This window comes from Clinocottus analis, unplaced genomic scaffold (assembly GCF_023055335.1).
Source record: "Clinocottus analis isolate CAN_PGR_092001 unplaced genomic scaffold, fCliAna1.0.p SCAF_11, whole genome shotgun sequence".
In the NCBI taxonomy this organism is placed as follows: Eukaryota; Metazoa; Chordata; class Actinopteri; order Perciformes; family Cottidae; genus Clinocottus; species Clinocottus analis.
This window is the reverse complement of record NW_027175832.1, coordinates 18,997,718-19,013,211: the sequence shown is the minus strand read 5'-3', so window position 1 is coordinate 19,013,211 and position 15,494 is coordinate 18,997,718. Positions and strand designations below refer to the sequence as shown.

Below are 15,494 nucleotides of genomic sequence, written 5' to 3'. Positions count from 1 at the left end.
AATTTATTTTCATTTTTCGAAGTCGCCGTGAGAGAAAGCATGTGTGCTCGGACCAGCTCGGTCTGTTAAGAGCCCCCCCCCCCTCCTGAAGAGTGTGTTATAATATAATTGTGCTGAAAGGCTGCATGCTCACGCCACGGGAGGAGTGTTTTATATCGAAGCCCGCCCGCTGAAACGGTGTCAGGTGGTATTTATGAGACTTGTAATGGGGCTGGAGGCACACCTGCTACGCTGGGACGGGTGTGGTATATATATATATATATATATATATATATATATACACACACACACACACACACACACACACACACACACACACATGCTAACACACATATAGTAGCAGCAGATTGCTTGTTTTCAGTTGTATTTATGCTCATCTGATTAATAAACTGGACTTGGAGTCCAGTTTTCCTCCCATGACTGAAGTAAAAACTTGAGGAAAATGTGAGGTCACGTACCCGTGAACATGTTTTTACATTCATACCTTCCCTATTCTGGATTAATTTAGTGTTAAATGCACCATTTTCCTGTTCCCACATCGGCTCGGAGCTCATTTCACAAAAGAAATAACAATTATTATCATAAACAGATTAATCTGACGATCGTTTAATCGTCAGAAGAGACAAACAAAGTGCTATAAAATCTCCTCAGAACATTGTTTTTATTAATAAATTATATTACGCTCTGTCAATTGATCAATTGTACAAGATTTTTTGGGGAAATGAACAAAAAAAACTGTGGACGTTAATATTAACGTTGTTGTTGTTTGTGGATCGCTTCACATGGAAGCACATTAGCGCCACAAACAAATAAATAAAAAGCACGCGCACTTACTGCCTCATGAATTTGAATTTTAAATAGTTACTCATACTCATAATTGTGACTTTTTATCATCTTCCTTTGAAAAAAAAAAAGAGAAAACTGCAGCTCATAACAGAAATTCTGCTGAGGTCACACACACACACACACACACACACACACACACACACACACACACACACACACACACACACGTGATGAAGGCAGGAAATTAAACTCTTCGCCGCGTCGACTTCACCGGCTCATGGTTTCCAAAGTCAACATGATAATTCGGAGCGAAGGTTTTCGGACCCGGGTCAAAAATTCTGTGCCCCAAAAAAAACAGAAAAGTGAACTAAAACGAAGAAATCTGTTTACCTGGCGATAATGATGTGCTTATTCCTCGTGAAGTCAATAAAGTTAACTGTCACACTGTGGGTTGTGTGGTTTTGACAGCTTTGTGTTTGCGCTGCGCGGCACAGCGTTCCCCCCTGAGCGACGACAAAAAGAGACATCGATGTCACGGCGGTGCAACTTCAAGAACATCTGCGCTCTTTTTTTTTTTTTAAATAAAAAATGAAGTAAACAGAAATGTTTGCACTCAGCAGGGTCACAACAGGGCCAAACAATGACCCTCTCACCACCTCGCCACCGCTGCAGCACTATATATATAACACAGGAACCCGTGTGAGCACACACACACACACACACACACACACACACACACAGTAGACCCTGTCACTCACTTCCTGCCATGACAGACACGCCTCCTTGAAGGTAAACAAGCCACACAAACAAAATATAACTCGCACAGAGAGGGAAAAGCATGATGAATACAAAAAAATACATTATATATGTATATATGCAGTGAAAAAAGGCGTATATATATATAATAGAGTCATGACTCAGCAGAAACACAAACTATGAGGTTAGTTTTGTCCAATAATACGATAAAAATACAACTCTGATCGCAAATACATTCAGGTTTTACTCACGTGAGAGAACCAGTAAATATGTTGGTGTTGTTGCGTGATAAAATACCCAAACTATTAATCTATTCCCTCCGGGTCTAGTGTGAGTTTTTATGAACTCGTGGAAAGTCACATGACATGACGGTGCAATCGCGTGTGTTCAGATATGACTCTCGGCCTCCTGCTGGGCGTTAACGCGGTTATTGTCGCGGCCGCGGCGTAAACGTGTTGCTCCTCGCCTCCAGCTCGTGAAAAACAAAAAACACAAATACATTTTTCAAAAACCCCGCGGGTCCTTCCTTCCTCCACCCGTCATCCATCAGCGCTGGGTGGCTTCCATTAGCGCTCTCCCACCGCGGGGACGGGGCGGCCTCTAAAGCGCGGCACTCTGGGAACGCACTTGGGGCCCCTGCACTTTACCCCTAACAGCTCCATCAACCCTGCATCCCTCGAGCCAAACACACAGACACACACAGACACACACAGAAACACACACAACCTCTGGAGGGCCCAATTAGCAGCCATCACCTGTAATTCAATAACAACACTCTCTTTCTTCCAGCCTCTCTCCTTCACAAGCGACACACAAAAAAAAAGGGGACGACTCCTCGTGTTGAACGTACGAATCCAAATCCACGCTGACAGTAGATAGATTTAGTTTGCAAGTGAAAAGAGGTGCGCTCCTCTTCCTCTCCCTCTTCTTCTTCTTCTTCTTTTCACATCTCCTCCTTCAGGAAACAAGATGGAGGGGAAGCCGTAAAGAGAGCATCCTGTCGCTGCTCGGCTTCGAATCTAATCCTCAAACGTCTCTCGGAGAGCATTTCTTCTGGTATTTGTGTGTTATATCTGTTTGTTATATGTCTGTTACATATATGTCTGTTATAGACCAGTTCTATTTGGTATATAATGGCATTTAAACACCACTAGCTGCCTGCAAGGCGAGCAATCGGGAACCAGTACAACTGTCCCTGCAATATTTTCATTACCCGTTAACGGAGCGATAAAACATCTACAATCGTCAAAACGTGAGCATCTAATGTTCCCGGAGCCCCGAGGCGACATCTTGTTGTTGTCTTGTATCCGACCTGCGAGACGTGAAGCAAAGGAGCAAAGCGTTCCCTGTTTTTAAGACGCTGGAGGTGTCAAATCTTCTGCCTGAACAATGAGGAAAACTGTTTCTTTCTTAAAGTTTTCCTGCAGATATCCCGCCACAGCGACCACGCGCATGTTATTCTCCCTCGGGGAGACGGTCACGCAAAGCACACACAGCACACGCAACGACAGACAACCGCGTGAAAGCAATCGGCTGAACCTCGTGGTCGACGGGTTCCCGATTCCCGCCCCGAGTCGTGACTTGAAGGAGTTCCCAGGACCTGAACGAGAAAGAGAGGAAACAGGAAACGCACGTAGTGGCTCGTCCATCGCGAAATGGGTCATTTCATTTATTGATGACAGTGTATATATGAATATTCATCATGTCTTTCTATGATAATCACGTGACGAATACAAAAATACGCAGTGTTTTCTCAATTAATTAAGAATTTAAGTGCAAAATAATCTAGAAATTTCATCTTGCTGTCATCAATTTAGACAAATTACTCGAATCTCTGTCTATGATTTCATCCCTGAAAGGTGATAAATTGTTATATTGACCTGTTTCACTGCCCAATCAGAGCTAATGTTGTGGATTACTAACTCAAGAGGAGAGAGAGAGAGAGAGAGAGAGAGAGAGAGAGACTATCACTCTGCATCCATATGTGCGAGCAAGAGATTAGTGAGGACAGACGATTCCCAAAATACCTTGCAGCAACCCCCCCTTCAGAGGGGGCGTGGCTTATTTCCACCAGAGGCAGGTGTTCTTAAAGATGGGTTTCCAGCAGCGAGGTGATTAGGACTCCTCTCGTTTCATACGCACCATAATCCGAGACGAGGACGCATCACCCGACTAATTCTCCGTCCCACTCCCACCTGTCCTGCTGCCGCTGGACCCCGCCGGGGGTCCGCGGGGCGTTTTTAGAGGGTCGGTCCTCGCACACCTGCTCATGATTTATGTCTCCTGAGAGGTGGGGGAGGGTGGGGCGGCTGCTGGGGAGGCTCCGCCCCCTACTGGAGGTTTTACACTCGACTTTTATATCGAGAATCATTTGAAATCTCGCGAGAACTCGTTGTTTTTTATATATCTTTTGGTTTGTTGGTCATAAAATGTCAAATTAGAATAAATAACTCGCTGTGGGTTTTAACCCACATGTTCCGATGAACATATTTGGATGTATTGAACACCATCAGTTACATACAAGTCAAATATAAAAAGTTTGGTACGTGAGAAAAGGTCACAAATGGGCCGCAATGCAAATTTTGGAGACCTCCCCTCACAACCTAAACTGATCTTTTGACTTTCTACTTTTTCTTTTATTGATCCATTTCATTATTCCACAACTTCTTTCTCTTCTGGTTGATGCGTCCACGTTTTCAATTCTCAAGCCCGGAGGCCGGACGGCCCGCTATCGGCCCCGATCGGCCCACTTTCGGGCCTCATTCTCGCCGATTTCTCTCCGAGCTGGAGGACCCGGCGGGCCTCCGCTCTGCTTCTCAGGCAGGAGAGGAGAAGAAGAAAAAAAAGGAGAATGGAGGACGGCAGGATATGCAAATTGTAGCACCACCAAAGGAGAAGGAGAGGAGTTTCCCACCGGCTGAGTGTGAAAGAGTGCCTCCCCCCCTCCTCCCCTCTCTCCCCCCTCTCCCTCCATTCTCTCCCTCATACACACAGGACTTTGAATGAGACTCTTTCTTTTGACACACACTGGCCCGCATGCACACATAACCCACACAGTCACACAAACGTAAAAAAAAATAGAAAAATCTCATTAAACATTAATGCAAATGCACACGTGCATTTTAAATATGGAGGTTTTAACACACACACACACACACACACACACACACACAAGGTGTGAGGAGGGAGGCCGGTCAGCAGCAGCAGGGTAAACAGGGTCTCTTCACCGCAGGCGGTCTCTTTGGCGCCTCGGCCAGCGCCACACGGCGTAGATTAAAGTTTTAACTGCCGTTCTCCGAGGGGGGGGGCGGAGCCTCTTGAGGCATGAATATGCAGGTGGGTGAAGGGGAACGATGAAAGGCAGGTTACTTTTGGAAGTGGGTAACCCCCCCCCTCGTTCAAGAGGAGCGCTAACACAAGCTGGTTCCTCTAAAGGTTTGATGCTCCAGAGGAAAATCTCATTTTTGTTTTGGAGGCGTAGGCGGCAAGCGAGCGAGACTCTGCAGCTTCATGACATCAATTTCAAACTTCAGGGGAGGATTTGGCTTTTTATTTTGTTGGGCTATTTACTTGATTTCAACACGGTTAAAACGGTTGAAGGTTTGATGTTATTCTGGAAGGCGCGTCATCGATTTCAGAGCGACAAGCGGAGCGACAAGCGGAGCGACAAGCGGAGCGACAAGCGGAGCGCGGCGGTGCTTTCTCGGATCGTAAAAAGCAAAAGAACGTTTCTGTGATCCGACACCGTGGGGGAATGTTTTCAGCTCGTTCTGCAGAAAAGGGTCTTGTCACACATTCAAGGAACAAAGTGTCGCGTACTATTGCCAGCTCACTTTCCACCTCCCTGCACGAGTAAACATACAAGCCTCTTTTGTCACCATGCGACGCAAAAAGAAGACGTTTGTACATGAGAAGATAAGCTGAACACGCCTCACTGAGCATCTTTTTGGTGCAGCACATGTGGCTCCTCGTGCGCTGCAGGGCTGCTGCTTTGACCTCTGACCTCTGCCGAAGAGGCCTGTGCGGCTCCACAAGAAACCTGTGTTGTCAACACTGTCGATGCAGACAACTTATAGTTTTGAGTTTCCAAAGCCACACATGTTTCAGGTTTCATTCAGCCCCCCCTCCCTCTCCTCCTCCTCCCCTGAATGACACAATCGTCCTCGCTCTCGGTTTCGTATCAAACCAGAAGGGCAGCGGCGCTCCATTTCCCCCTCCGCCTCCGACTAAAAATAGTTCTCGTGTCGAGTGTTTCGCAGCAGATCACACCTGCGCGATAACAAGCTCGCGCTCGTTTGTCGTTTTCGCCCAAACGGAAAAGACTCGTCACCTCAGTAACTAAAAAACTAAAGAAACGCTCGCCAACGCAACTCATACACCGACTTTCTGCCCTTTTTTTTTTTTTTAATGCACCAGATGAACGCTCCTTCAGGCCACGTGTTGATAGTGTTGTTGTTTTTAACCCATAACCATGTGTGCTGAGCTGAATAATATTCAAAGTGTCTGATGACTAAAATGATCCAGACTCTCTTTTATTGCAATGTACAAGTCAGAGCCTGGGTGTGTGTGTGTTGTGTTAAAGCCGAGGTGTATGCATTGAGTCATGCGCTCCAACTGTCCACGTCTCATCTGTGAAGGTGCCTTTTATTGGCCGCCGTCACCCGGCTGAAACGCGCCAGTAGGAAGCGCTGATTCCTTCTTCCCCCTAACAGGCAGCGTGTTAATGCATGTAAATCCAAACAAGCAGGCCTCTGTTGTTATGCAAAGCCTGCAGCAAAGTAGCAGTTTCCCACCTTGATGCTAACACACGCACACATACACACACACACTCTCTCTCTAACGCGTACGCACAAGTGCACACACACTGCTCAATTAGTCACAGCAGCAGCATCACCGGGCTGGACGCACCTCCCCCTCCGGACCATAAAAGGCGATGGGGAGGGGTTAATGCTGACTCGCTAAAGACATCCTGTAGTGCTTTGTCATTCCACAGGCCCATTTGTGCAACTCACACACACACAGAGAGAGACACACACACACACAGCCCCAGGCTGTAAAGCAAAGGGAGAAAGTCACATGAATGACCAGCGGTCATGGATCAATTAACAGCCACTGTTGACCACAAGCACTTCTAAGACCACTCAGGACTGTTTCCTTCTGACACTGCCGTCTCCCAAATACACAACAGAAGGTACATACATAGTTACATTACACAAAAACTAGCTAACAACAAACAAGTAAGGTCAAAAATATATGAAAAGCAGCGTTATTGATGAGTAGGGATGTCTGAGGACCGAAGAAGTTCTTTGTATGAACCTCACACTCATTTTGTAGACTAATCTGTCGATTTTAAAGTAACAATCATACAAAATAAACCCTTAAAAAAGACTGATGCTCATGAGTTTCTTGGAGGAAAGTCATCCAGAGACCAAAAAAACGACCGATCACACCCGGCAGCCCTTTAGACATGCCTAAGAACAAGTCGGATGTTGTGTACTTCCACAATCACACAACGTGTTAAACGGCTATTATTGCTTATCGTACTAATCTAATGGGTGCGCCGGGGTGGAAACGGCCTGTGGCAAAAGGCCCGACGCACAACAGCATCTCAGAGGCGGCGGGGCGCTCACATGACTCTCCTGCTCTGCACCTCCCCGTCGACCTCGAGACGACGCGTCATTTATACAAACGCGTGTTTTTTAAAGGCGGATCAAGCTCGGCCGAGGTGCCGCAGTTCTCACAAGGCGACGCAACATACAGCATTAACGGAGCGTTGCGCGTCGACAGAGGAGGGCTGGATAAACACGACTCATCTCGCGGGCATCAAACACCCGGCAGGCCGATCAAAAGAGCCCGTCGCCAAAGAGACGCGCGAGTTTCCCTTTAACGCGGTAATACAAAGCACTTCAATTTCTGTTTCCCCTGACCTGATGTAACGGCATTAAAAAAAAAAAGGTTGCGAATGCTACAAAAGCTCCACATGCTGTTTAATCAAACGTGCACATGCTTATTGAATATAAGTGAAGGCTTTTGCGGGGTTTTTATCCCAAACAGTCTCCGCTCCAGAGTCGTATCCTTGAAGGTTTCCTGTGGCGTTTGTTGGGCCTGCGCTGGAGCTACTTTTCTTCTCTTTGGGAGTGGGGTTGTGTTTATCTTGTGCGCGAGCACAAGGTCCACGCATGGCGCCGAGCTACAGGTGGTCGGTACCACGCCGAGACCAGTTGGCGATTTGAAACACTTCGCTTTGCAAATGTGTCACGAGTCAGCGCAGTACTTCGACCTCGAGGACGTAACAGGACGCAGAACCCTTTCCACATATTCTTCCTCCTCCCCCCCCCCCCCAAAAAAAGAAAATCCTCCTTAGGACGGTCGTACAGAGGATGAAGGGCCCCGCCATGTTCTGGAGGCACATGAGCAGTCCGAGTCCGGGAGCAGGCCGCTGTGTTTATCCTGTCAAGGTATGTTAACACCAGGCTGCATTCCTGTAGTCCCTAAATTGCAGTGTTAGATTACAGCCCAGCTGAGAGCGCGCACTCGCGTACAAACATGGAGCAACTTTTGAAGCGAGAGGAACGCCTGTCGGGGTGACGAGGCCGGGACCGAAGCGGCGGCGGAGCGGCCGGGAGGGCCGGCACCTGCCATTTTACAGAAGAACTGCGGACAATCGACATGCAGCTTCACAACTTCTCCTCCGCTTCTTGCTTTTTTGCCTCATTGTTTTACGTGCCGCGCCGCTCACACAACTCTCTCTCTGACGGACGGCCTGATGCGTGGGGAGAGTGTGATTCACAGCAACAAATAAAACACAGTAGAGGAAGAAAAGCGGCTAGATGACACTCATCGTCCGCTGGGCTTTTATAGCTCTGGCCGCCTGGTGCGACACCGTCTCCGTAAAGGAGCCGAGCGAGGCCGGTCGGCCATTAACGCCGGGCAGGTTTGTTTTTAGACGGAGGGGCAACGATGCTATTTGAACTCTGGCGGCGCGCTAACACGCTAACGCGGCACAGACACACGAACATAAGAGTCCAGCCTCGGCCCGAGCAAACTGCGGCGGGGCTCTCTATGAGTGAGGTCATACCTGGGTGGAAATGACCCCAAAAACAAAACGTGTTTTACGAATATTAAGAGACGGAAGCTCCGGCCATGTTTACCTTCAGTGACATGAACTTGGAAGCAGATTCATTTGCTGCCTCTAACCAGCGAGAAAACAGGCAGATTACTTAATCCGTCTGATAATGATCTGCTAACGACTTCGCTAACGGTCGGTTCGAGTTCCCGAAAAACGTAATTGGGCAATGTGTAACTAAGACCACGAAATAAAATGCCGTGCCAACTTTGACGCTGTGGTTTGGACCCGAGAAACCCAGCTGTGGTTTTTCACACAGGTCGTTTTTAAGCGGCTGAACTGTAACGGACCGAGTACTTTGACGGCTGTCCGTCTTGTTCCTGAACATCCACGACTGTCTGATGAGCGGTCGTTTGGGAGGAAACAGCCCAACTCCGTGTCACACGTCGCCTTTTTTCATAATGTCCTCACGCCGTCATCCATAATGATAATAATAATAATAATAGACACGACCCCGCTGAAGTCCCCGGGACAAGCTGAGGTGTTGGGACAGCTGAAATGTGATCGATTAGTCGATCGATGCACCATGTCTATTGGCTCGATGCATGTTGTCGTTTATCAAGCGAAGGCGATAAATATTCTCTGGTTGCAGCTGCTCTTTTGTTATGTAAATAATGTAATAAAACTAAATGTCTTTGGATTCAGGACCACTGATCTGGGAAATTATAACATGACTATTATCTGACACGTTATAGATGAAACAAACAATACATTTATCGATACAAGAGCAGATTAATTGGCAAACAAGTGATATTTGTTAGCCGGTTTGGCTTAATGATGAAACAAATATGTGTATTTACAAGAATATTAGTGACTCTGTCTGATTCCTCATAATCTAATAAATGACAGAAAGTTTGTCCACCGATGAGCATAAAAACGTCTCTTCAGTATGTTTTTTGGGGCCCGTGTAGTTGCTGGATGTATCTTCGGCAGGTGTTTGCCACGTCATGGGGACGACGGGACTTGGAGGTCGTGGTACAGTTAGCACAAAGCTAACGTGTGGCACGTCAGCTCTTTTGGGAAATGCAAAGGTGTGGGGCATCTAATCATCTAATTATTATGTTTTTAAAACACGTTGGAAATCGTGGCAGGTGGGAATAATAAAAAAAAAGGAGACGAGCAGGAGACGGTGCGCACTGACTCGCGGCACCTTTTTTGTTGCCATCTTGATTGTGCGCACCCACATTATAATCTCATTTAATCGCTACATATTTGGGAAATTAAACACACATGGCGTCTCCATCGCGTGTTTGCGCCTTTTTTATAGAAATACTGCGAGGATATGGTGATAAACTGGTGATAAATACACCTTTATAGGTGTTGCATCACCTTGCGTATACCTGGGCTGTCTCCCGGTCCAGAAAAAAAAGGAAAAAGAAGCAGCAACCCCGCCTTCACTGCAGTAATGGTACTGACCGCCATTCCCTTCCGCACACCGCTCAGGATATTGTATAACGAATCACCGCAACACAATAGATGGAAACGAGAGGTTTGACGTGGAGCTCCATGCGCACTGCTCCTGCACACGGTGTGTCTGTGTGTGTGTGCGTGTGTGTGTGTGTGTGTGGATAGCAGAGGAATAAACCACCTTATGCACCGCTCGTTTTACGTGCAGAGACTCGCACCAGAGCTTGCACGAGAGCCCCCCAAAACAAGGCGACCAATCCACACGCGCACCACCACAACAACTACTAAAAAAAAATACATAAAAAGGGGGAAGATGAAACATGCACAAGTGGGTCAGAGAAGGAAAATGCGTGTCGATGAGATAAATCCCGCGAGAATGAAAGGGAGGGCGAGCGTCCATGCGAAAGCGTTGCATTGGGGCACAACTACAGGGGGGAAAGAAAAAGCATCTCTACCTGCACAAGTTGACATTTGGAGCGGGTTTTTCTGGCTCCTCGCGAGACGCAGAGCCTTTTAGGTGAAACACGGCGAGCAGATCCTGTTCCGTCCACAAAAAAACGGTCGCGAGCTGCAGGTGTTATGTATTTCTGTTTATTTTTCTAGGCCGTTTTGTCAGCCCCGTTATCCGCGTTCAGGTAAACATGATGATGATGAGGATGATGATGCTGCTGGTGGTGGTGATGATGATGATGGCTCCTGTGCGGACGCACAGAGTCACCGTCGTGTCGTCACCAGGAGAGAGGAAGAGGGGAGGAGGTGGAGGAGGAGGAGAAGAAGAAGAAAAAAAGGTGCTTTCCAGCCCCCTCGGCTCACACACATTGTGCCTCGTAACGGTGAATATAAATATATAAATGTGTGGGTTTACTTTTTTTTATTGGCTGATGCTGTGTGAGAGAGGGGGGAGCACAGGTGAGACATCGTCCAATGAGAGACTCTGGCTCTAAAGGGTCGTGTATATTTGAAAGTAGTACCACCTGAATCCTATTTTTATATCTTTTACTTCATAACAGGTGGATTTACAAATACTCTATCGTGTGAAAATGGATGCTCCAACTCACAAACGCATATCATGAGATCATTGTTACAGTGATATGACTGAGATAAACGCCCTGTAGGAGGATTATTACAACTATGTAACAGGAAATACAAATACCTCGAAGAAAGATTTGGTAAATATGTCAACACTGACACACAGATACAAACTCAAAGTCCACATTATGCAATTAAGTGACTCGAAACTAATTAGAAAACACATGTATATTCGTAATAATGCACAAGATGCAGCTGGAAAACAAGATTTATTTTCAACATTGCCAACAGTGGACCGACCCCGAATGTACAGGTGCAAAGAGCAACAGTGGAAAATGTACAAAAAAAGCAGTTTGCAAGACGATCAACAAGAAAAAACACGCCGACCAACAGAAAACGCGATGTTACCGGAGCTGAACTGGTGCAGAGCGAGGTAGGAAACGCATGCATGAAGATTGCCAAATCAAAACCAACAAAAAATACAACATCCATCATAACTCTTACCTTAACTTAAGGAAACACGTGCTGGCGCAGTTGTGGCGGGGAGGGGGGTTGAAACAGATGTAATAAACATCGCATCTATTTGCCATCAACCGTAGCGGCAGCGAACCACGCCAAACTCCATGCAAAAAAACACGTATTTAACCGCAAACAGCCCGATTGCCCATCCGGCCACCGACACAAGCCGATAAAGTTGAATTATTCTGAACGGGAGGGAGAAACTGTACCGTCCGGGGGCCGAATGAGCAGCAAGTTAGCATGAAACAAAACCTCGCCCCTTAAAAAAAAAAAAAAAAAAAAAGAAAGCGTAAAGTTTAACCACAAAACCAAAAAACTGCGCCTAACGGGCCACGTTGTTGTGTGAAAGCCCTGCAACCTGCCGCCAAGTGTTGGTGGGGGAAGAAGAAGAAAAGTGGCAGAAAAGTAGAGAAACAAAGCGAGGAAAAGTGAAGGAAACTAATAACAGCAGGACAAGCTACCGAGGCGCTCCTCGGGGTTATTCTAGCCGGATAACGGTCCACTCTGTCAGGCGTGCACCGCTAGGCGGAGAGCGAGAAGGCAGCCAGGTATAACGGTACACCACCACACTGGGAAATGAACACACAGTCTCACCCCCCCCCCCCCCCCCCCCACCACAACCACCACCCAAAAAAAAGAGAGAAAAACTCCTCGAAACGTGGTTCAACTCACTCCCAAAAAAGTATCCAGAAGGAGTTCGCGCGGTGGAAAAAGCTCGCTTTGCAGCCCGCGCGGCGGCGGCTGCTCCGCGCAGGACTTTGGGACTTACCGCTGCTCCGCTTCGGGTTCGCCTGTTTTCTGCGCTTACACCTGGGGCCATCCGCCATGATCCTCTCGCTGAGTCTGAAGCGCAGCCGCTCGCGAGTCACCTCCTCCCTCCACCTCCTCCTCCTCCTGTCTCCCCCCCCACACCCCCTCTTCCTCACCCCTCCCTTCTCCTGTCCGCTTTACGACATCACCTTCCCCTCCCTCCTCCCCCTGCATAAAAACACCTGGTTTGCGACACACTGGCCGCCTTTACGGCGTCACCTTCCTCAACACCTCAGCACATGGCCCCTCCTACTGGCCGCACATGGCCTCAAAGTGGTTTCCAAGCCGTGGTCCTGCAGCTCTGCAGGGGCCGTCCCCCCTCGTGACTCTCTCTCTCTCTCCCCCCCACTCCTCCTCGCCTCAGAGAGAGAGGAAGGAGATATCTTCTCCACAGGTGGAAATAAAAACAAAACGTGGTCCAGACAGCAGAGCTGCAGGGACATTAATGTGTCATATAATTTACTTCAAACGCAGAATTTACACACTGTGAGAATACTTTGTTGGATGTAAAAGTACTGAAATTACTGTGTTACCGAAGTAAATATGGATTAATAGGGGAAATATACTACTAATGCATTAAAAACTGTCTTTATAATTCATAGTTATGCTTTTATTGCATTATTCTTGCCATGTATTAATGTGCAAGTCACCTTTTATTGTTGTAGTTGCTCAAGATGGACCAAATTTGAACTATTATGGGTTAATTTGACTAGATTCAGTATTTCTATTTATCCCCTATTATTCACTGTTTATAAAAGGATCTAACCTGAATACAAATACCTCTAAATGAGTGCTTCAGTACTTGAGTAAAGGTACTTATCCACCACTTGTTTCCCTGAACCTTTTAGGAAACTGAAGCTATAAATAAACTGTAACAAACACATTTGCAGTGATACGCATATTACCACACTGTAAAAAGATCTCAAGTAGAAGTACAAGTTCAAAAGTATTACTAGAAGTATACTAAAAACATCAAGAGTGAAATGAGTCAACATGCAGCGACCCTCTTATGACAGTATCTGTTAAGGTTCTACTGCACAACAACTTGTAACTATACTCAAATACATGTGGTCTAGTGAAATACTTCACCATAATGACAGTATTTTAATAAATACTCAATCACTTCCAGCCAATACTATTGATCATGTGTTCTGTTTGATGTACTGTGTGTGGAAAGAGCATCCAAATAAATAATGATAAAGAAGTAACTGAGTTTATGTTGCAGGATCTAATCTGGGAAACATCTACTGGGACCAGTTTGACCCCTCCAGTGTCACCTTGGACCTAAAAAAAAAAAAAAAAGGACAGACAGGTAAAGTTTAAAGTTCAGTTTTACTCGCGGTCCAAAACAGGCCGAGGTCGAGAGGTCAAACGTATCCGGTGTCCGATTCCCAAGTAGGGAGGTGGTTCGTACAGGCAGGTGTTGGCTGCACATAAGGCGGGAAATTAACGGCTATGGGCCGGTGTGTGTGTGTGTGTGTGTGTGTGAGTGTGTGTGTGTGAGTGTGTGTGAGCAAGGTGAGCAGGTGTGCAGGTGGGCGGGAGAGGTCAGGTGACGGGCGGGAATAATGCCGGATCTCGTGTACAATTAAGTTAAACACAGATTACAAAATAAGTAAAGTAGGATTCTGCATTCACACACACACACACACACACACACACACACGCACACACAGCTGGATGTTGTGTGTTTCGCTTGCTGAAACACTTCAGATTATAGGACGATAACTCCGCGCTGCTCTCTCTTTGTTTGGTATTTCTTGCGGATTAAAACCCTTCATCGCGTCCGGATGTGTCGCAGGATGTTATCGCCGGTGATTTACTGCACGACGTTAACCGAGGCCTCTCTCTCGAAGCGCTTTCGGGGCGCCGCGAGGTGAAGGAAAAGCTCGAGCCACTTTGTCCTCGGCGGGGAGAGAAGTTCAGTGACAGTTCACGGCGGGTCAGGTGAGCGGCCTCCACAGGGCCGCCGAGCTATTCTTGTACCTGCCGATGATCAGGTTTCCAGTTCAGACGCACCAGGTGCTGCCGCCTGCGCAGCCGACACCAGTCCTCTGGATCCCCGCTAACTGCAGGTTTCTTTATGCTTGTTGTTAGATTAGATGAGATTATATATATTCCTTTATTAGTCCCGCAGTGGGGACATTTGCAGGAGTACAGCAGCAAACAGGTAAAGAGCACACAAGAGCAACATGGAAAAATGAACCAATAGAACATTAAGCTATTTTTAGGTTTCCTCGAAAATGTCCTCCCCAAACTCAAAAGTGTGTATCTCTGCAACCACGAGGGCTGTTTGAAGAATGTTGTGTTATAATAAAAGGTACACATGTTGTTCAGATGTGTAAATATCAGTCTACATGTCGCTGGTTAAGATGAAATGAAGATGACACACAGCAAAAAAATGAAAAGGTTTCAGGTCTGTCTATTAAAAAATCGCTTTCAGGATGATTATTTGTTAATAATTAGCCCGATAGAGGTATTTAAAGGCCGAGGAGGTGTTGTTACAGCGCCATTAGACGCGTGACGCCTCACAGGTCGCTTTAAACTTAATGCCCTGTATTTCAGCTACGTCGTTTTAGATGGTTTGAATATTAGCATTTTATGCTACGTTGTACTTGTACCTCCCAATCCAGAGGGGAACACAGTACTTTTAGCTCCTGCAGCCTCGCAGATGTTTTTACATGCAAACATAGGAAGAATGTATTATAGAGGATTCACTGCTATAGATGAAACTGTCTAGTAGAGTATAGAAGGATGACTCTCCACTTGGACCAAGTATAAAATACTTCTTAGCCGTTAGCGCGCGGGTGAGCTTGTCTCACTGCCACATGCTAACATGTCTCTGATGGGAGGAAAGAAAAGCTCAATGCCCGTGAGAGTCAGAGACTTTAAAGCGCGTGAAGCTTCCTGTGTTCGCTGCACGACTCCGCAGCAATCAGAAGAGCACGAAGCCCGTTTAACGTCGTGATTAATTGATGCGTGAACTAATCATAACAGCGATTTTAGTCGCAGCAATAATGTGAATACTTTTGAAAAGTGGCTGCAGGGTTGCATTAACTAC

The 15,494-nt window shown here is 46.7% G+C and overlaps 1 protein-coding gene across 2 annotated transcripts in view; it reads right to left on the bottom strand.

Annotated features, from left to right (window-relative positions):
• LOC137805306 (zinc finger E-box-binding homeobox 1-like) overlaps positions 1-12,472 on the bottom strand; it is a 50,454-nt gene extending 37,982 nt beyond the window's left edge. Inside the window, exon 1 of one of the 2 annotated variants that reach the window (XM_068605161.1) lies at positions 12,393-12,472. In XM_068605161.1, coding sequence (XP_068461262.1) covers positions 12,393-12,450 — 58 coding nt within the window. In that variant the 5' untranslated portion in view covers positions 12,451-12,472. Of the gene's footprint in view, positions 1-10,530; positions 10,888-12,392 lie in introns of those variants that run through there. The other variant, XM_068605169.1, reaches the window with a different exon arrangement.
• Between the last annotated feature and the right edge of the window lie 3,022 nt (positions 12,473-15,494).